The sequence below is a fragment of the Diorhabda sublineata genome, chromosome 3 (genome assembly GCF_026230105.1).
Source record: "Diorhabda sublineata isolate icDioSubl1.1 chromosome 3, icDioSubl1.1, whole genome shotgun sequence".
In the NCBI taxonomy this organism is placed as follows: Eukaryota; Metazoa; Arthropoda; class Insecta; order Coleoptera; family Chrysomelidae; genus Diorhabda; species Diorhabda sublineata.
Genome location: NC_079476.1, coordinates 3033035 through 3054608, shown reverse-complemented (window position 1 = coordinate 3054608; position 21574 = coordinate 3033035). Strand labels below are relative to the sequence as shown.

The 21574-nt window shown below is 31.4% G+C and overlaps 2 protein-coding genes across 2 annotated transcripts; one reads left to right on the top strand and one right to left on the bottom strand.

The window, feature by feature from the left end:
* Nucleotides 1-1397: 1397 nt before the first annotated feature.
* Nucleotides 1398-5761, bottom strand: LOC130441625 (WD repeat-containing protein 20). The gene is made up of 2 exons (XM_056775386.1): nucleotides 4583-5761; nucleotides 1398-3466 (listed from the first exon to the last, which is right to left on the bottom strand). Exons 1-2 carry the CDS (start codon nucleotides 5582-5584, stop codon nucleotides 3173-3175), a joined length of 1296 nt encoding a protein of 431 aa, XP_056631364.1. The 5' UTR covers nucleotides 5585-5761; the 3' UTR covers nucleotides 1398-3172.
* Nucleotides 5762-6039: 278 nt separating this feature from the next.
* Nucleotides 6040-12405, top strand: LOC130441810 (KRR1 small subunit processome component homolog). Its single transcript, XM_056775608.1, has one exon. The coding sequence runs from the start codon at nucleotides 6213-6215 to the stop codon at nucleotides 7236-7238; it is 1026 nt and encodes a 341-aa protein (XP_056631586.1). The 5' UTR covers nucleotides 6040-6212; the 3' UTR covers nucleotides 7239-12405.
* Nucleotides 12406-21574: the final 9169 nt, after the last annotated feature.

Sequence of the window (21574 nt, the reverse complement as noted above, 5' to 3'; positions counted from 1 at the left end):
AACTTTGAAAACAAATCCTCCTACTTCAGCTGATCAACTCATATTTGCTCGTCGATAATTTGCAAATCCTCAGATGTATATTAGTATAAAGACAAACAAAGAAATAAGGTCCTCTTCCAAACCACAAAAAAACTAACGAACCCCAGACCCTCTCAATTTAACTGCTTGTATTCGTTTTTTATGTTTTTATAATACCTTTCTATCCGTTTCTGTCTTCTGTTCTTTCTCTTTACTCAGTTATTCCAACTCTTCTCAAATCAGATGTTACCTCTCCTATCCATTTCTTTTTCTATCAATTCCCTCTTCTTGCCCTTTTAGGATCTGACTTCTTTCGTAATATTGGGCTTATTCTATATATTTTTCAACTCAACCCTTCTTCATGACTCATTGTTCATTTTCACGTCCTCTTTTTTTTCGGAGTACTTTTGACTCCCACATTTATATTTTTTTAGCTCTCTTCAGGGTTAGTACCCAGAACTCACGCCCATACAGTACAGTTGGCCTAATTATCGTTTTTTACTGCTTTGGAGAATTCGTTTTCCTTTAAGAATCTTATTCAAAAATACCGTTGTTTTACTACCCTTTTCTTACGTTCCATCATCTGTATTCGTAAACAGCACTCCCAGTTAGTCGAAGGATTCAACTTTTTAAATATTATATTCCTCGTTTTCTTGAAAGGTCTGTTTTCCCCGTGGTTTTTAATTTACTTCCGATTTCCACGTATTAATCTTTTTATCATTCATTCTGAGGATAAATCTTTTTGATTCCTTTTCCAATCTACTATAGACTTTTCCCAACTTCCTCCGGAATCTGGCTAGTAATACAATGTTGTCTGCATATGCTTCCAGTTATAGAACAAACATTATGATTACTTCCAATGTGAGGTTAAAAATTAAAATGGATAAGGGCCCCCCGCTTCAGCCTTCTTTTCCCTTAAAAAGTTAACCTTAAAGCCCTACTTCAGACATTACTTTGATCTAGTTCTATCCGGAGTCAGTTTCACCATTTTTTGGGACACCTAAGAATTCTAAAGCCCCATATAACTTTGTCCTCTCTATTGTACCGTAAGTTGCTTATAACCCATGAACAGTAGATGTAGTTCTAGTATTTTTTAGGGTAAACATTTGGTCCCCTGTGTATATTTTGAAAATCGTTTTCGGTGATAGTTCTAACTAATTCGATTTTTACAAAAGTGTCTTCAGCTTTCTACGTTTTTTTTTTCTTTATTTTAACTTCGTTTTGTGAAGAAGCTGGTGAGGTTCAATTCAAAATTATTCACCCCATCGGAGTACTTTAACTGAGGCTTACTATCACTTCTTGACAAAGTGTCCCCAGCTGAGGACTATAAGATCATAGTATTGAGCATAATAAAGTAGAACAAGTTACTAAAAACTGAATTGATTATTGTATTGTATAATTAAAAAATTTATACATAATTTAATTACATTAGAAATAATTTAAAAGTTACAAAATGCAACATTTATACAAAAAAATATACAAAATTTCGATAGATTAGAAAAATATATCCTATCTTCATGTCAAATCAACTTACTGTGTGACAAATAAAATAAAAAAGTCACGAGGGCTCTGCAAAAAGTTAAGACATAATCGCCATTCAAATTTAGAGTTGTATTGTAATTTTGTTACAATATTTTCGATTTGTCACCTGCGAGGGTGTGAAAACATCAATTAGAAAGTCTAGTTTTCATCGCTGGTAGTTTCTTAGAGGTTAAAACTTTCCGTCCAAACAAACTAAGAAAGAAAATTCTAACGTCAAGATGGCAACGCTAACCAATAGTTTTTGAACAGCCCTCGTATGAACTATAATAGGAATGTTCCACACACTTACATAGGGTATTACTGAACTTTTATTACTCGTAAATAGAAGATTTGTATCAGTCATGAGATAATTATTCGGCAAAAATACTGTCAATGCCTAAGACTAACCATACAGAAGACGTGGTAAGTGCTGTTTTTTAAAATATATGATTGGAAATGGTTTTGCAAAATGTGTTCATGATTAAACAAATAAACCAGGGTCGATAATTTTTAAAACAAAAAAAAATAACTTGGATAGAACCCATTGGAAAAGGAGATTATAATAGAAATGAAAAATAAGGGGGTGAGTTTGAAGGGTAAACAACGGTCTATCTCGATTTCTGGTGAAACTAGAAGTCTTATGGAAAAAGTCAAATATTAAAGTTGTAGGTAATAAAAAGATCTATATATTGAAATAACCAAGTTTTTGTTTTTATTTTTATCTTTTACATCACTGGATGTAACCTCATCAAGACATTATAGATATTAGGTTATCTTACACTCGAGAGCAACTTAATTCTGGACTAAACTACAATCAAGCACCGAAAAATAATTCACAGTTGAAATATGAAGTAAACAAATAATAGACACTATTATTTTTAGTTTGTTAGAGTGTATTTTTTTGAAATTTAATGAATGAATTTTGAGATGAGCAAAACTTGACCGGTAGTGTATATACACAGGGTATTTATAGATATAGAAATATAGAATCTATATGTTTGAATCTATATTCCATTTTATCTTTTACAGTAAAAATTTGATTGTCTATTACCATTATTTGCGAGAGAATTTAAATAAATATTGTGATTTTTAATAAAAGTTTGTTATAGAAAAATTAAAGTTAAATAGAAGGCTTTTTGTAAACATTAATATCCAACAATTGTAGTCCAAATATTTTAAAAATTAATAAATAAAATGTTTATATCACAATTTTTTTATTTTCGAAATAATTTTTAAATGAAAATGTGACTTTTCAGTTATATATAATCTAATTAGTCACAATCTAAATAAAGTCATTTTCATTACAATTATACATATTTAAAAAAAGTCTATTATTAATTATTTCCAAAAATTGTGGCTAAATTCTGAATATGAAGTTCAGAATTAATCTCAAAGAAAACAATCTTCCATAAATTTTCAGTTCTTTTTGTTCTATTTTCATTTGTAAGAACTACAAAAATATTTAATTGATATTCCTAAAATATAAATATACTTTATCACATATTTCACTAAATAAACTAAAAAAGGTCAAACAATAAAGAAATTTCAATGTTTGTTCACCATATAGGTATACAATGGGTTTCAATTTGCAGCCTTGTTAATTTGACATGAATATTATTTACAATGTTGTACTCTACGTTGTAGGACGCGCCCAAGTATATACATATCCATCTTGGCACGCAGTTATAATAGAGTCTGGCCTAAAAACAAGAGCTGTTAGACGTTCGTGAGCAATTTTCTTACAAACTAATGGTTCAAGATTTGGACACTCATCTAATCTTGGACAAGCTGGTGTTCCAACCAATTGTAATGGATCCGGTCTTCTTTTTACTCTTGGTCGAGGAGGGACTAGATTATCTTCTGGAAGTTCCCAAAGACATATCTGAGTGTCATGACCTACTGAACCTAACCGGTAGCAAGATTCCACCTAAAAAATATAAATTCTCAATAAAAACATATATAATAAAATTTATACTTTAAATTAAGTTTACAAGGAGGTTAATTACTATTATTTAAATTCTTCAATAACAAACTAAAGAGACAATTAACCTATTTTCCTGACGCTTTTCTTTGAGAAAGTGTAGCATCCTAGTTCGAAAAGTACATTCTTTCCGGATTAGGCAGGAAAGTGAAATACGTTAATTTCATTGTATGTACCTACTAAGTAAGTGGAAATCTAGGTAAGCATTAGAAGAATGCAGTTCGTCATTACTATAACGACATGCAACTGGAATAGGAGTGTCTATGGCCTAAAACCAATCACTCTGAAAGCTTAGGCAGCACAACAAGCATTTTTTAAGCAGAAATCTATGCAATTGAAATATTTTTTCAGTTCAATCTAGAGAGGAACTATTGCAAACAGGAGATCATCATCCTATCAAATAGTCAAGCAGCCATTAGAGCTCTAAGCTCCAATATCATAAAATGCAAACTCGTTTGGGATTGCCTATAAAAATTAAACAAGCTAGGCAAGAAATATAAAATTACCCCACAATGGATCCAGGACACAGACAAGCCCTTCATGGGACCCGAACCCTTCTGTGCTAGCTACATAACAATGGAAAAAGCACTGGAGAAGAAGGTAGATATGAGCAAAACCAATTATTGGAACAACCTACAGGGGCTGAGACAGGCAAAAATTTTTCTGGGAAACTATAACCAAAGATCTGTTGAATGTATCAACCTAAGTAAGAACAAATCCACAAATACTAACAGAAGTCCTATTGCCTCAACATACCTTAATTTTTTTGTTAAAACTGTTACTATTACTGTTAGATAAGTACACATAATAGTCTCAACATGTATTTTTTTAAACTATAACTGTGTCGATGGTCAATTTGGATTCTAAAAATCCTTAATAATGTGTTCCAAAATTTTCTAAAGCCATTCTTCATAAATATGGAATATCTACCTACTTTTTTTAAATATCAACCACAGATTTACATTCATATTGTTTTGCAAAAAAGTTTAATTATACCCTGCTTATAGTTCAAGTAAAATTTACTAAACTGTGCTAGAAATTTTATATATAAATGAAACTTACCTCTAAATACCAGTCAAAAGCCACTGCAGAAACCCAAGACCTATGTCCTTGAGCTCTAGCCACCACCCTCTTTTGTTCCATTGAATAAACAGTAACCAAATCGTCTTCCCCACCAACTGCTATCAATTTCCCATCACCAGACCATGCTACACATAGTAATCCTCCAAAATAAGATCTTGCAAATCCTAATAATTCCATACTGTCGTACTGAAATATTCTAAGCATACCGTCTTGTGATACTACAGCTAATTGAGACCCACTAGGACTGAATGCCAATTCATTGATAGCAGCACCAGTACCCAACAACCACCGAAATAGAGGATTTCTAGTTGACTTAGTTTTACATGTATTTACAGAGAAACCTTCTCCAGCTTTAAATGGTTGGTAATGGGGTGCTGCTGAACCACAAGGTAATTCTTCATTGTATACATAAAACTGTCCTGAAGCATGGGCTGCTAAAAATAATGATTTATTTCCTGGAACCCAACGTAAACAGGTAACTCTTGTTTTATCAATGAACCTTTCTTCGTTAAACAATTTACTTAATTCTTTCTTTATTGGATCAATCAACTGTATCTGTCCAGTACTAAAACCAATAAGTAAACTCACATTTTCATTAGTAGCAGATGTAGTATTAAAATCATGACAGGTTGGATTTGTACCTTTATATACTTTTTTTTCTAAAGGTTTACTCAAATCTGGTGCTTTCTTTATACCTTTATACACGTAAACGTATAATTCTCTACCGTGGTTAAAACATATTCTTTCTCCTTGATCTGGAAGAGTTACAAGAGATACCCGCACTTGTGGTGGTGTTTGGCCTTGTGGCTGATATCCTACTCTATTAGGTCTAGAGTATTCGCTTAGAGTTAAAAGTCTATAAGTTCCTTCTCTCGTAACAAATTGTGTTTTAACATCTCCAGGTTCTCCAATTGTTCTATCTAGAGACCGATCACCAGCTTCAAGGAGTGATTGATTACACAAAGTATCTGGCCGAGCCATTCTAACAGATTGTCAATAAATTAATATAAAATTTATGCTTCAAATGAACAATGCCATTGCAGACAATTGCTACGTGAAAATTATTTTCTCTACATATTTTTTTCTTTATCATTGATTCAATAATAATCATTTGTCAAATTTTGAGGGTTATAAACTCAAGTATGACACAGGATATTTAATTTTTAAAGCACATTCCTAATTATGCATCAGTATACTTGTCAGTGGTAATGACGTCATGTATTCTACATACTGTTGTGTCACTATATTGTAACGCTGAGAAAAATATAATTTCTATTTATTTTTTATTATAATAAAACAAATATTTAGGTTATTTGCTTAATGCTATTTTATTATTTTTAATGTTATTTATTTAAAAATTGTGGGATTTTAGGGGTTTTTGAATGGGGCTTTAGGGAGATAGATTTCTGAAAGTTGGGAGCTCTAATTATAAGTGTAAATCGTAGTTTATGGAAAAGAAGAAGAGAAAGTATGTTTGTACGTCTTTTTCGAACATCAATTTTTGATTCAGTTTTAAGTTTTGCGGTTGATAATACAGTAATATAAATAACGAAACATAAATATTTGCTTGTTTTTTATAAGTTTTAATTGTGTTATAACACATTTCAAAATGTCTCTATCAGAAGATGATACAGTTATGGGGCCTATAGATAACGCATGGCAAATGAAAATTCCACAGTTCAAACCAGAAGATAACCCTCATGGATTACTAGAAGAAAGTAGTTTTGCCACGTTATTTCCTCAATACCGAGAACAGTATATACGCGAAATATGGCCATTAGTTAAAAAAACTTTAGGAGAACATCATATTAAAGCTGAATTGGATGTTGTAGAAGGTAGTATGACAGTTAGTACAACCAGAAAAACCTGGGATCCTTATATTATCATTAAAGCTAGAGATATGATAAAATTAATATCTCGAAGTGTGCCTTATGAACAAGCAAAACGTGTGCTGCAAGATGATATTGGTTGTGATATAATAAAAATAGGAAAAATCACAAGAAATAAAGAGAAATTTGTTAAACGACGTCAAAGATTGATAGGGCCAAATGGTTCTACTTTAAAGTCAATAGAGATATTAACTAATTGTTATGTTTTGGTGCAAGGACAGACTGTATCAGCTTTAGGGCCTTACAAGGGATTACAGCAAGTAAGGAAAATTGTGGAAGATACAATGAAAAATATACACCCCATTTACAATATTAAAGCTTTAATGATAAAAAGGGAACTTGCTAAAGATCCAAAATTGAAAAATGAAAATTGGGAACGATTTCTACCCAAATTTGTTAATCAAAACATTAGTAAACGTAAACAACCTAAGAATAAGAAACAAAAGAAACCATACACACCTTTTCCACCACAGCAGCAAGAAAGTAAAATTGATAAAGAATTAGCTACTGGTGAATATTTTCTTAATAAAACTCAGAAGAAAGACAAAAAGAAGAAAGAAAAAGATGATAAACATGCTGAAGCTGCCAAGAAAAGGGAAGAAAAAAGAAATCAAGCTTTTATTCCTCCAGAAGAACCAATTCCATCAAGCTCCCAACCTAGTTCAAGTAGTAAAGTAGATATAACGGCATTGAAAGAAAAAATTATGAAAGCTAGAAAAGGTTCAAAGATATTTAATAAAAAATAATGATAACAAACTATTTCGTGTTTTTATACTCTTGTATTTATTTCTATCAATATGATAAAATCTACTTGTAAATGAGGCATACACAGATGATGTCATTTGAATAGAATATTGGGAAAAATTAATATTCCTTAGATGTGCTATAATTTTCTTTGCTTATATATTTATCGCTTGCATTTATTCTTGTAGTATTTTGTTGTATATTTTACTAATTATTAACCTAGTTAACTTAAAAAATCACTCAAATTGTCAATACCTCATGTAGAAGTGTTTTTTCAAAATAGTTTTTGAGCTCATATTTTTATATGGTGATACATACAATCTTGATGCGAATTTGTTTATTTACACTACCCTATAGCCCGAGGACCAAATAAAAGGTGGGAAAGACATACATTAGAGTTAACAATTGAAGAATTAAAGTTTTCTGGCTGAACATTTTCTCTCTTTGCACTCTGGAAGCTCCACCTTTCCATGAGATATTTGTTCTACTGTAATAGTGAAAGCGACTTTGGTGCTCTTTTCTTTTAACGAGGATAAATATAGTAGATATATGAGGATGGTCCCAACAAGAAAAACAAAAATCTTGGAAAAAAATATATTTTTTAATGTAATCTCCTTTTAGCTCTATACATTTTCCCAGTGAAGTTTAATAAGAAAATTGTTGAAATTCTTTGATCACCGAGCCGTTTTTGCAAGTCTGGGAATAGAAGATAATTAATCCAAGGGGGCAAATCTGGCAAATAGGGTGCATGAGGTAGCAATTCAAACTTTATTTCATTAATTTTGGCCATTACAATAAGGGATGTGTGAGCTGGTGCATTGTCTCGATGAAATAATTCTTTATTCAGGATAGTCAATGAAAATTATCCCATGCACATCCCAAAAAAACGCCATGACCTTGCCTGTAGATGGAATGGTCTTTGCCTTGTTTGAAGCCTTTTTCAGTTAATTGTTTTGATTGTTATTTTGTTTCGAATGCGAAGTGCTTATGAAACAGTGCAAAAATTCTTTTTTCTTCAACATTTCTGGAGTCCTCACTTCATTTGGTCGACCACTACGATGTTGGATATTGCAAAATCACTTGGAGATATTTATTATGAGAGTTCCAGCTTCTGCTACTTGCTTAAAAAGTTCTAATACATTGTTTAGGTATAATTTCACCATTTAGATCTATTAAAACTTTTGAATGGCATATTGTTTGGCAAAATCACTTTTGAATAATCTAAAAACTGAAATATTTTCAATTAATATCCAGGAGTAGGACTATACCAACGATACGAAGTGGACGAATACAATTTAAGAATGAGTTCTTTGCATTTACTAAGTAGTTAGGTTAGGCAACGGCAACAACGAAGCGAACTCGCTCACCACTTTGAGATCTGGAAATCCGCCAATAGGCTCAGAACTCATTCTTGATGTACGGCGCCTTCTGCCTTTCTTGCCAAACTTAAATAGGTGGACATGGTCATCTATGACCCCACCTCCACACTTAACCGAAATAATAAATTGATTTCATTCAGTATTTTCACTCTGTACGATTTGTAACGTTCATAATTTGTGAATTATGTTATTATAAATATATAAAATGTTTTTGTAAGAGACAATCCCTTATGATAAATGTGATATAATTTATTTTCTTAAGATATAAAGGTGAGTTTTTCTACAACAAGGTTTCTAAGTCATAGATAGTTCTTAATTCATAGAGTTACTAATTTTTCTATGTATAAGAGAGTTTGAAATATTTCTGATAGATGGCGGTAGCTAAGCGGTTTGCATTAATGCTTGAGTCAAAACCACTTAAGCCTCTTATTTTTGAACAAACATCAGTAACATATGGATTTAAGGGAAGGTGGGGGATAAATTTTAAATATTCTCAAACTTACAGCAAATCTTGTTGGGGAGGAATAACTTTTTTGGTCAGGTTAAGTTATTGTATACATACACTATGAGTACTTTGGACGACCCGGAGTGCCCTGGTGCATGTAGGACGAAGAAACCTATCAACTTGACCTAACTATCAATACTAAATTTTTCCACCAATGAGATTTCTTCCGCGAAAAATAATTTTAGTAGGAAAAATTTCTTTGGCAGGAAATTTCCCAGTATTTGCATTTATTTCATTATTATAACTGGCAGCGTGGTGGCCAATACTCGATGTTCGGTCCAATGATATTTTATATAAGTGCCATATTTGATACTTTGGTATTAACCCAACAATTGTTTCGATGTAGAGCTAGATTTATAAATCAATTTTGAGCCCACTCTGTTTAATTCATTCCAATCTCTATGTATAAACAAGATTTAAAGGTACCGAAGCAAATTTTTCTTGTTCTTCATTTTAATTTTCGTTGACAACCAGGTAATAACAAAGATAACCAAATTACCACTTCAACTGAGTTGGAATTTCTGGAACCGTTGGTGATATTCAAACTGAACACACTATTTACACTATACTAATAGTATTATTGTTCGCGGGAGAAGGTTTATTGGTAGGAAAATTTAGTGTAAAATAGGTAAATCCAGTTAATAGGTTTTAGTTTGCTGCAATCTCTGAAGACGATAACTTGGTTATCGAAACACGCATCAGATAGTGTGTTCAGTATGCATTTACTAGGTAATGGGGTTTCTACGTTTTACAAGCTGTAAACTTAATCTAACTGAAACACTGCTTTACATTAACATATTTTATTACAAAAATTGTTAAATGAATCGGTAAAATTACATTTAGCCTTGTGTTACCTCCAAGATTATAAAATGTAATTATAATAATAAAATATATTTTTTCCATTGCGAATTTTCTTCTCTTTCTACAATAAAGATTTAGTTTTAACAACCATTTTGAAAGTAATGATATTATCAAGTAATTATGCTGTTAGTAAATGGATTATATCAAACTGAAATACAGTTTGAACATAGAAAATTAATGTTTTTTTTTTAATATTATTGCATATAATGTTTTACTCAACTTTTCAACTTATATTTTCTAGATGTATTACAAGAAATCACGTTTCAAAAAGGTTGCTTCATCTATGGGTATGGAAACTTATCAATCAATCAACTAATCTCTTTAATTCTGTTTTTTTTATTTAATCCTACTACGTCCGATATATTTTTAAGCCGCTATAGTTAAATAACAATCTTAAATCTTTATTTTTTTTAATGTGCAACTCCACTATATTTATCAATTCTTCACAAGACCGACACCAAGATCAAAATTCCAAATTTTTAAATGATTATCGATTTTTCTCAAATTTCACCATAAATCATCTTCTTTTCGAGCCATTTGCGGTTTTATTTTAATTGTTCGTAGTGAACTATGCGATTTGGCTTTGAAAAAAAAAATGAATAAATAAAATCGAGGAGATATTTTGAAAATCAACGACTAAATTCTTTGTACATGGCATTAGTTTTGTCGCCCAAATTTGAGGACTCACCAAAATAGTGTAGCAATTGGAGATGATGTGGATTTAGCGGTTATAAACAGAGTGAAGTGTGCTAGCTTGAAAAATTTAGAAGTTTGTTCGTGGTAGCTGCACAGGCAGAACTAGTGTGCACTAAAGCGTTCTTTGTAGCAGAACCAGCGCTAGTGTCGCTGTTCTTAGTAGCAGTGCAAGAGAACTAGTTCACCCAGTTCACTGTACTGCTTGCACCATACTGTTAGAAAATAGAAATCTATATAAATATAAAATAAAGGTGAAGACACAGTTGTCAAACCCCATAATAGATGGCAGAAAAATAATATAGTTGGGTTTTGAAGGTTAAAAAAGGTTAGAGAGAAGCTGAAGATTCTAGATTCTAGCAGCACCTTTTTTTTAAGTGAAAGATGTTATACCATATTTCAATTTTTCATTTATTTGTTAATGAATTTATTCATTATAATTAGTTCCTGTATACAAGTGCTGGTGGTTTTATTTGGATGCTGGTATGGAGATTCAAGAAATATAACAATAAAATAAAATAAAAACTCAACAAGTACTACAAGGCCTGAATCACCTAACCTCAAATATAACAATCAACAATTGCTCCATTGCTGTCTGCACTATATCGTTCTTTGTATCCGATCCGAACTCTTATGAAATGGCCTGCACTAGTATAGTTCCAGTGGAGCTACCAGGAACAAACTTCCAGTGCAAGCAGTAAAGTGAACTGGGTGAATTAGTTCTCTTGCACTGCTACTAAAAACAGCGACACTAGCACTGGTTCTGCTACAAAGAACGCTTTAGTGTACACTAGTTCTGCCAGTGCAGCTACCAAGAACAAACCTTATGTCTAGAGTCAGTTCAGCCAGTGCAGTGCAAGATTGTGTAATAAGTGTAATTTGTAAACGTTGTTAATATAAAATAATGAACAATGGGAAAGTTATGTCAAGAAAAAGTTGCCCAGTTGGACGAAAATTAAAAAGTAAAGGATTTGAAATGTCCCACCTCACCTTCTTTTTTAGACCAATAGTTTCTATAACAACAACAGTTGTGACATTCGAATAAGAATTTAATTAAGGCACTGTTTTTAAAATTTTTCCAATTAAACGGACACTTTTTGATATACTGAGATGATTCCCCTTAGCTTTACATTCCATAACCGTATCTAAACAAACATAACCTTATTTATATTCAATTTGTACGATTTTAGATCAGTGGTATGTATAAGGGTAGATTTCTAATACAATTTCGTATGTAAAGTGGAAACACAACACACAGGCATACTAGAAACAATAGATGCTTTCCATTTACACCAAAACTCAGATTATTCTCACTTATGACGTCATAGTTCAATGCATGTTCCTTTTCAGAATCATAAGTGATACAGAGAGAAGAGTTTTTACCCGTAATCTGCACAAGCTTGAGACCGTGTGCTTTAGTGAGTTTTGTGAACTCAGCCAGTGTTCCCAACTCTCAATAATTTATCTCCCTAAATCCCTAAGATTATCACAATTACTAGGGCTCCCCTAAATATTTTTACATAAATAATAAAATATCGTCAAACGAATAATAAATTTCAAACAATTAATAAGATAATTTCATTCAGCAATATCATTTTTTTTATATTCTTTGTTCATAAATTATCGAAAATTTCAAGTAACGAATCATTTTCTGCAGATTCTGATTGTTTAAAATCATTCATATTGACATTGAATAATATCAACATAATTGCGTATTGTTGAAATATTGTGTATGATTCACCATTCCGTTACAGTGTGGATCGAATCATAATCAGATTTTGTATCATTTCAATCGATATTCTGTTACGTAATTTATTCTTAACGAAGTTATTCATCGATATTAGAAGTTATAAAAATCCCTAAGTTGGGAACCCTGATTATTCAGATTGACAGTGACGTTGTCAGATTTTGTCATCAAAATAAGAAAGAAATTACACAATACTAAATTATTGCAAACAGTCATTGACATAAATAATCTTGTTTATTTTGCTGTAAGTTACAGACGGTTTGATCCCCGGTTAGATGATAATGGAGAATTTTATGTGGTTATTGTGATTATTAACGCAATTACATGTTGAATGTAAATAGAAAGTAGCTAATGCGATTCATGGCTAAAAACTGTGTTGACACGGTCCACCAAGGTTGCAAGCTCCAAGATTTTTCATTTCGTGTAGTAGGTGATACATGCGCACTAGGTCGAATTGAAAAATTTTCTTTTTGTAACACAGATTTATACCGTTTATCTGATTTATCGGTAAGTGGTTTGTAATTTGATATACATTGGAGAAGGAATTGATAATTTATTTTTGTATTCAATGAAATCAAAAGACGGTCCAATTAAACTTAACCTCAAATACTGACGTAAAGGGTGTAATCCGATAATTACGTACACAAATTTGACCTTTATAACCGTAAACCCAAGTGGAATGGCTTGCGAGGCGTTTTGAGCGTTGGGATAAATATTAATGAACGGCATGAGTGTTTAATTGATTTACGTTAAAGTAAAATCAAAATATCTTCTGCGGCGATAGTTAAATATTTGGTGGTGTGTCATAAGAATGCTTGAAAACTACTTATAATATCCCATATCGCGTCAAATAATGAGATAGATTTTCATGGTAGTGATCTGTGTTGCTTGAGTGTTGAAAATCCCTACAATTCTTTCGAGGCTCAGTTCCAATGATTATAGATACAAAAGAATGTTGAATTCTTCAAATCTGCCTGGCAAAATCATTTACAAGGTCAAATCGAATGTTACTTCACCATATTTGCCCGGCAGAGAGAGCGACCATGTCTTTGTATTTCTTTAGATTTTAGAGCAATTTAGTTTATGCAAATTGAGTCTAAAGAATATTTAGGTTTTGAAAATTTAAAAATATATTATTTTAGTTATATAATTAAATATTCGTAATCAAGAGCTTGAAGTTGAAACAAATATTAACATAATACTGTTTAAATGTGTTTCTAACAACTTTAAACCAAGAAATTATGTTTAAAAAGGAAATGGAAGAATTAATTGTTAATTTATTTATTCTTTCTTTCCGACCAGACCGATTTATGGCATTACTGCACCGCTCTCAATTAAGGTCTACAAAAAAAGATGAAAAAAGTTTCGGCATGGATTTTCCGGAACTTCGAGTCGATTCTGGTGGGGGTTTTTCATTTAGATACATTTTTAGCATTATTGCACCGCGCTAAGTAGAGGTTCCTACAGTAGTATGAAAAAACTCGTCGTGTAAAACAGGCTGCCATCTTCATTTGCGGCCAGAAATAACGTTTGGTGATGAACTAACCTTTATCTAGCGGTTTAGGAACTCAAACGACGTGTAGCAAATCGTTGCTGTTTCATATAGCCCAGCTCTTGAACTATGTTTGATCAAATTCGATGTATATGTCGTAGGCACAATGCTAATTCAGGTATTTCATAAAAAGCCTAGGCATAAACGGTAAAACGTGATCCTCAGAACTTTCTTGTGTTATTACTAGATCATTCTAGGCAATTTGACAAAATTCAGGCATAACATGTGCGGGAGACAACGTATCTCATTTTATAATTCCTCTTGAGGCGTACCTACTTTGTACTACCCGTTCTTCATATCTACCACTTTCATTGTCGATTTTCAGTCGAACGAAAAGCACAACTTCAGACTGTGATGAAGATAGAGAATTATTTTTGACTTTGCCACTGCACACGATACAACACACTGCAACTTCTACATTAAAGGTACTGTATTCAATTTCTTGTTATGCATGAGAATCGTTTTTGCATGTGCCCTCATTCTCTTCTGTTTCTTCTTGTACTATGTGTTCCTCTTTGCTACGAAGCTCTTTTATTGGAGAGTCTGGAAGACTCTGAATAATGCACAGTATGGTGTTCTTCTTATGAACCAAGTTGTAGAAGATTATCGGACATTCAAGCAAACGCCAAGCATATTCTCCACATCTTGGTGTGACGTGATACAATTTTACAGTGGGGCCAGTAACTAACAATCTCTTCGATTACAGATGCAGTGAATTTTCGACCATTATCGCTCTTTAATATATGCGGTGCTCCAAATTGTGGAAAAATGTTTACAGATTCTAATACTACTTGTCTGTAAAGGGCGCAGATGCAAAAATTTGGGAGCGTGGTTTTGATAATTGAGATAAATTTCCATCAGGTCCACCTAACCTCGATTAAAATCTTTTGAAAGAATAGGGCATACGACTAATCCCTTTTTTAGCTCGAATAACATTTTAACTCGTCTACTATGTCTTGTAGATTTACTAATAAGTAAAAATATTGTTTCGTTGGTATTATATAAATTACAGGTTGGTCAACTGTGTTTCGAAGATGTTAAATGTTACCAACAGACAGTACATAATATTTTTCCATTGAATGATCGCTTCTGTTGATTTCCTCGATTAATTTAAAACTCGTTCTTATTCTGCCGTTGTAAAATTGTTTTGCTTCTAATTAAACCGTATCGCATAATATCATAACGAACTTTTTTTGAGGTTATGTTATTGTTGACGCGCAAATGTGAAATAACCGCGTGAGGTTTTGACTAACTTATATCCTCATATTGAAAATGCCTCAAAATAACTAGGGAATGTATATTGCAACTCGTGTTTTGTCGGCGTTTTACAAGTTACCTAAAATGATTTAGTAGAATGTAAGAAAGTTCTCAGCATCACGTTTTGTCGGTTTTTTGTAAAATGCCTGATTTGCATTGTGCCTACGACAAATATAAAATGGATTAGAGAAAATTTAGGATGAATTTGAGCAAAAATCTTTGTATTTGTGACAAACACTTCTACATTAGTATACCCATCGAAAAGACAGTGCTATTCAGAACAATGTTATCATCAATTGAAAGTTATTAATTAATTTGAATTTTTTTCATTATTATTTTGTTAATTATTTGACGCTTGGCTATTAATAATCAAACTAAAACCTTCAAAATTTCTTAATAAGGCAACATTTGGATGATAAAAAAAAAGAAACGGAAATATTTATAATCATTTATTTACCCAAAAAATACGTTTATTCAAATCTTATAAAAAATTCTTGAATGAAGAACAGAAATTTTTTGCAATATTTTTAGTCAACGTCGTCACAGGCTGATGATATTAAAAATTAAAATATTTAAAAAATACAATTATAATATTCAATATTAGTATGTATATAATTTCAACCATCAACGTATAAATTAAAACTAAATATAAAAAAACCATCGTATATATATACACTCATTTTAAATTTACATATTTGCAAACTGTCGAGCCCATTTTTTTTAAATTGCTTTTTATAACCATGTCAGTAAAAAAAACCGCAGTCCATAAGTCAAAAAACAAAATTATTAAGGAAGAAACAGAGTGTTTTCAATTTCCATCAAACAAAAATATTGTAGTGAGCGTTTCGTTATTTCATTTTGAAACGAATAGTTCCTATAAACATGTGTGATAAATCTTATCATTAATGAGATACAGGATGTTGAATTGTAAATGAAATTCATTTTTTCTTGTAACACTACTAGAAGTAATACGAAAAAACATGCCTATTCCATTTTGTCATAATGTTGGATCTAACCTAAAAACTAAAGCAAAAAAAGAATAAAAATTTTTTATCACGTGGATTTTTTTGTTTATTACTGCCTTTACTAATACTGACCAAGCCCTTAATGTTGATTTTTTATCACTACGTCCTAGTCCCATAAATAACGAAGATAAGAGATTTAAAAAGAAAACTCCATGACCATTTATAAGAGAGGTAAAAGGTACCAAGTGGACTTGGTTTCGTTTGCCCAAAGAAATGTAACAAGTATAAAACACCAAGAGGACTTAGTGTCGAATTCCTCTCTGTCACACTCTTGGTGGATAGGACATGTACTACTGCTTGTATCATAGACAAAATAATAACTTTATAACCTTCTTGTGTTGTGATGTTTACTAGGACTGCTTATTCTGTTAATTTTCCTGTTATTCGTTATAACAAGAGTGATGTAATAATTATAAAAGTGTTTTGATTATTAGACAAACAAATATGGAACATTTTACTTATAGGGGACGCGAGATACTAAGTTTACTTCAGTCAAATGATGAGAATTGAAACTAAAACAAAGGTTAGTTAAGGTTTTTACTGTTTTAACCGTAATATATTATTGTATCCCTAACTAAATGTGGCTACTCAATTACACCTATCTTCTTATGTCACAAATCATTATTATTATTAATTAATCTTGGAGAGGATATATCCTGATGAGGACAAACATATATCGGACGGTGATTCAAGTTCCTCATATGCCGATATTTGTAAGACCTCTACTTCAAATAAGGCGAAGAACAAATTGAACTATGTAACAACTAGTGATCTGGAGAAAGACTTATACCTTACAATTGATGATGAATCAGATACAGCATCTCCTGTTGACAGTTACAAGAGATCCTTCAGAAAAGTTGCAAATAAAACATCTAGTGAAGAAAAAGAGTGAAAAAACCAGATGCCTGGATTTGCAGTGTACTTAAAGAAAAGTTAGCTGGATATGAGGACATTAGTAAGGAAGGTAAAACTGTATCTGGGTAGGTCATGAAACCACCATGCTATTATTATGTTATTTTTCATTAGCTACCCTCTACCCACCAAATCCAATTTATATAAACAATTACCTACTTTTTCATATCAAAACAAACAACGATTGTTGAATACTTTAATTGATACATTGATTTATCTATACCTGCAAAATGCACACGCTATTTTTCTTCTTAATCCCTATAATATTTTCTTTTTGTTTTAGGGATGATAATAATTTTTCACCATTGATATTAAAACATTGTTTTAATTAATAAAAAGGATGCTGGATATAAGATATAAGGCTATTTGCAAGAAATGCTCTAAAACATTAAAAGGAAACCTAATTTCGACTACAATTTTTTTTAAATCATATAAAAGTGAGTAACATGTTAATTTTATTTCCAATTTATTTGTTACATAGTCTTAGTCTTGTAATACATAGATAATTGGTGTATATAAATAAACAAATTGCAATAGCTGACTCTGGTTGTTGTGAAGATCATGGTGATCTATTGACAGAGTATGAAAATTTGAAATCCCAAGCCAGAACCTCCAAAAAGAAAAAAATTGGCACACACAATGATGAAACTAGTGCAAATACTCTAAAAAACAGATACAAAGCACTCTTGCAACTACTTTGCCAGTATAAAATTAATTTAGACAAGTTGGTTATAGATTTAATAATTGATACAATGTCACCAATATCTATTGTCGAAAATAAATCATTTAGGACCCTAATTGAAGGTGCTCAAAAACTACAAAACCCACCAAAATTTATGTGCTGTCGCACATGTAACAAGAGAATTGCTGATATGTGCGCAGAATATAAGAAAAATCTAAAAATAAAATTAAAAACTGTTGGTCATTATCAAAGAGAAGTTATTCAGGTATGACTGTTCATTGGATTGATCTTCACACATTTGAAAGAAATAGCTTGTAGAAGATTTAAAGGAACTCATACCTTCGACAAAGCGGCAGAACTGATTATTGACATATACACAGAGTATCATTTGAGGGTAACAAAAATTTTAACTGATAATCGCTGAAATATGTTAAAAGCATTTAAAATTTATGAAAAATCTGATTTAGAAGTGGACGCTACTGATGGAATTTTTTCCTCGTCATCTGATGTAGAAAACATTTCAGTAATTAAAAATGATGACGACCATGATAATAATGATGAACATGACGACGATGAGACATTCCTCTTAAAGGAATTTCTTGAATCACAGAAAAATATAAAAAGCTGTATGATGCAACTATGGCTATATGTCAAGCAATTTGGAATTTGTGCTCCAGATCCCCCAAAGCGTCTGAAATATATTTTGAAACTACCGGGATATCTCCAACAAGATGGAATTCATATTATAACTGTATTATGGATCTTTTGAAGGTTCAGAAAACTTTAAATGAAACCTTAAGACAACTAGGATTGAATATACCAACTATACAAAGCCCATAGCAGACGGTATCAAAAGCTTAGAGATAGATAAAGAAATATTTTATGAATGCCTGCTACCCGAGTTAATGGGAATACAAAAAATCTTGCATTCATTACAAATGGAATCCCATATGCTGTTAAGTACTGATAGAAACATTAAAAAAAAACTTAGAAAAGAGGTTCGGAAAATTTCATGATTTGAAGGATCATAAAGGTAAAGATGCATTTTTGGCATCGGTGTCATATCCTTTTTTTAAATTAAAATGGATGCCAAAAGGAAATAGTAAATATGTAAATGAAATTGTTCCTTGTAGAAGAGAGAAAACTTAAAAACGATCATAAAGATGAATCCTACTAAATGTTCTATGATGATTCCCATTCCTCACTAGATAGTGATAGTGCAAATGCAAACACCACTATTGATCATTATAATATTTTAAGAATGATGATGTCAGACTGCAATCATTAAATAAATATCCTACAGTAAAGATGTTATTCTTGAAATATGACACCTGCTTGCCTAGCTCTGTAGAAAGACTTTTTTCTTAGGGTGGCATGATTATGAGATCAAATAGGAGAAAGATGAGCGACAGTGTGTTTGAGCAAATTATTTTATTAAAATCTGTTGAGTAAATTTAATTTAAGTAAGTTATCAAGGTTGTTGTAACAACCCTGGTATCTTTGAACCGTTTGTATTTTGGATTGAGGTTAGGTTAAGTATTTCACTAACTACAATATTTATCACACATGTTTATAAGAACGTTTCGTTTTAAAATAGAGTAACGAAGCGTCTACTACAATATTCTATATTATTTATGAAACACGTTGTATATTTATTCTTAATTATAATTTTGACTGTTTCAGTAGCACACAGGATTTAAATTTGATCAAATATGAAAACAAAAATCTTCTTAGTAGTATTTTAGGCTGTTCTATAATTTAATAAAAATGTAGATATAAATGAATACACATTAATTATTGTAATATATAGATATTGGTTAATTTATTTAAATTATAAAAGATACATACCTCAATTTAATTAATAAAAAAATAAAAGCTTTAAGCCCTTCTAAAGCAACTAAAATTCAATTTAATTGATAGAAACACAGCAGTTGTAGCAAAAATCTGTGAAATTTGAAAACCTAAAGGAGTTGAGATGCAGTATTAAATACAGGGTGTGACAGCTTAACTTCTTTTTAAAAAAAAAAAAAGCGCGACATTTAGTCAGTTATTGTCGTGTCAAGGTGTGATAAAAGTTTTGTTTCGAACCAGTTCAGTCTGTGATGGGATACAATACAGTTTACTCGAATTTGTAACAATTAGTAAAAATACTTTCATCGAATTGTTGTTGCTATCGATAGAAACATTCACAAGAAATTTTTTAAAATGTAAGTGTTTCAAAAAAAGTGAATCATATTTCTAGAATAAGCAATTACTGTTTAAATTGTAGTATATTTGTGTAACAATAAAAAAGGAGAAGCAGACGAAATAGTGAATGAACTAATAAAATATAGTGGAGATAACCTAAGACACAAAACATTCAAGATCATAGAAAGAGTATGGGAAACAGAAGCAATGCCGAGAAAGTGGTTTACTGGATTGATTATACCAATAATGACGGGAGCAAACCCAATTAAAGAGTTATTAGTTTGCTTATTACCCTATACAAAGTACTAACAACATTAATATATGGAAGACTGGAATAGGGACATATCAAAAAGATTTTAGTCAAAGAAAATCAGCAGTAGATGCGATACATACTATAAAACAAGTGATCGAAAAAAGCTATTAACACTACATTAATATGCAAATGCTTTTCATCGACTTCAAATAAGCATTTGACAGTCTGAAAAGGAGGACAATTAGAAAGGACATGGAAAAACTACACTACAAGTTGATACGACCGGTGAAAATGACTATGCTAAATTATAGGTCAAGGGTAATAACAAAAAAACGGACCTTCTGTGGAATTTGAAATGAATACTACAAAAAGTAAGAAAGATTAGAACAGAATTTAGAAAAAAAAGAGTGCCAGTAAAAGGAGACAAAAGAGATGCAAAAACGAAGAATTGATAGAAAATTAATATTGATATTCAAATAGATAATTGATCGGAAACCGTAAAAGTAAAGAATCAAGAAGGTGTAGATCTCTATGATACAGAATCGTTTTTTACAGATTCAAAGGTTTCTCTATTTGGCAAGTAATACTAAAATAGATTCTTTAGATAAAGCGAGAACGATTCGTCCTCTAATGAATGTCTGTTCAGAATATTCACTATATCAATGATGCCTGCCACGGATGAAAGCAGTTCATCCGTGGTAAGACGATTAGATTTGGCTACAAAATGTGGTCTTTGAACAACAGATGTTTACCTCGTCAATTTTGGGTTAAAATCCTCATGGAGGCATTTTCATTAGTGATAATAATTAAAAAATTATGTCATATACATTCACTCTACAATATTCATGTTTACAATTTGTTTACAGAGTTTTACCTATTTAGTTAACTACAATTGTTACAGTATGTTGCTCTATGAACCTTAATGGAAAACCAGATTCAGAAATCATACCAATTACTTGATAAAAAATTTTTCCAAAAAAAATATCAGTACTTTTTGGTAAAATCTTCTGGATTAATTTTATTTAAATGGCTAGATAATTTTGTTCTCACCATGGCGTCTACAGATGCAGGGGTTTCTCGTCAAACATCATCAAAATATGGGTAAGACTGATCTTATGTGCATTTTTTCCAATTACCGGGTTGGTATAAGAAGCAAAAAGTTGTATTGGAATATATTTGCATGGATATTAGATGTTGCACTAAGCAACTATTGGGTACTAAAGCAACAAATTTACAATTCAAAGTTAGTATAGGTATACCAAGCTCGTTACGGTGAAGTTTTAAT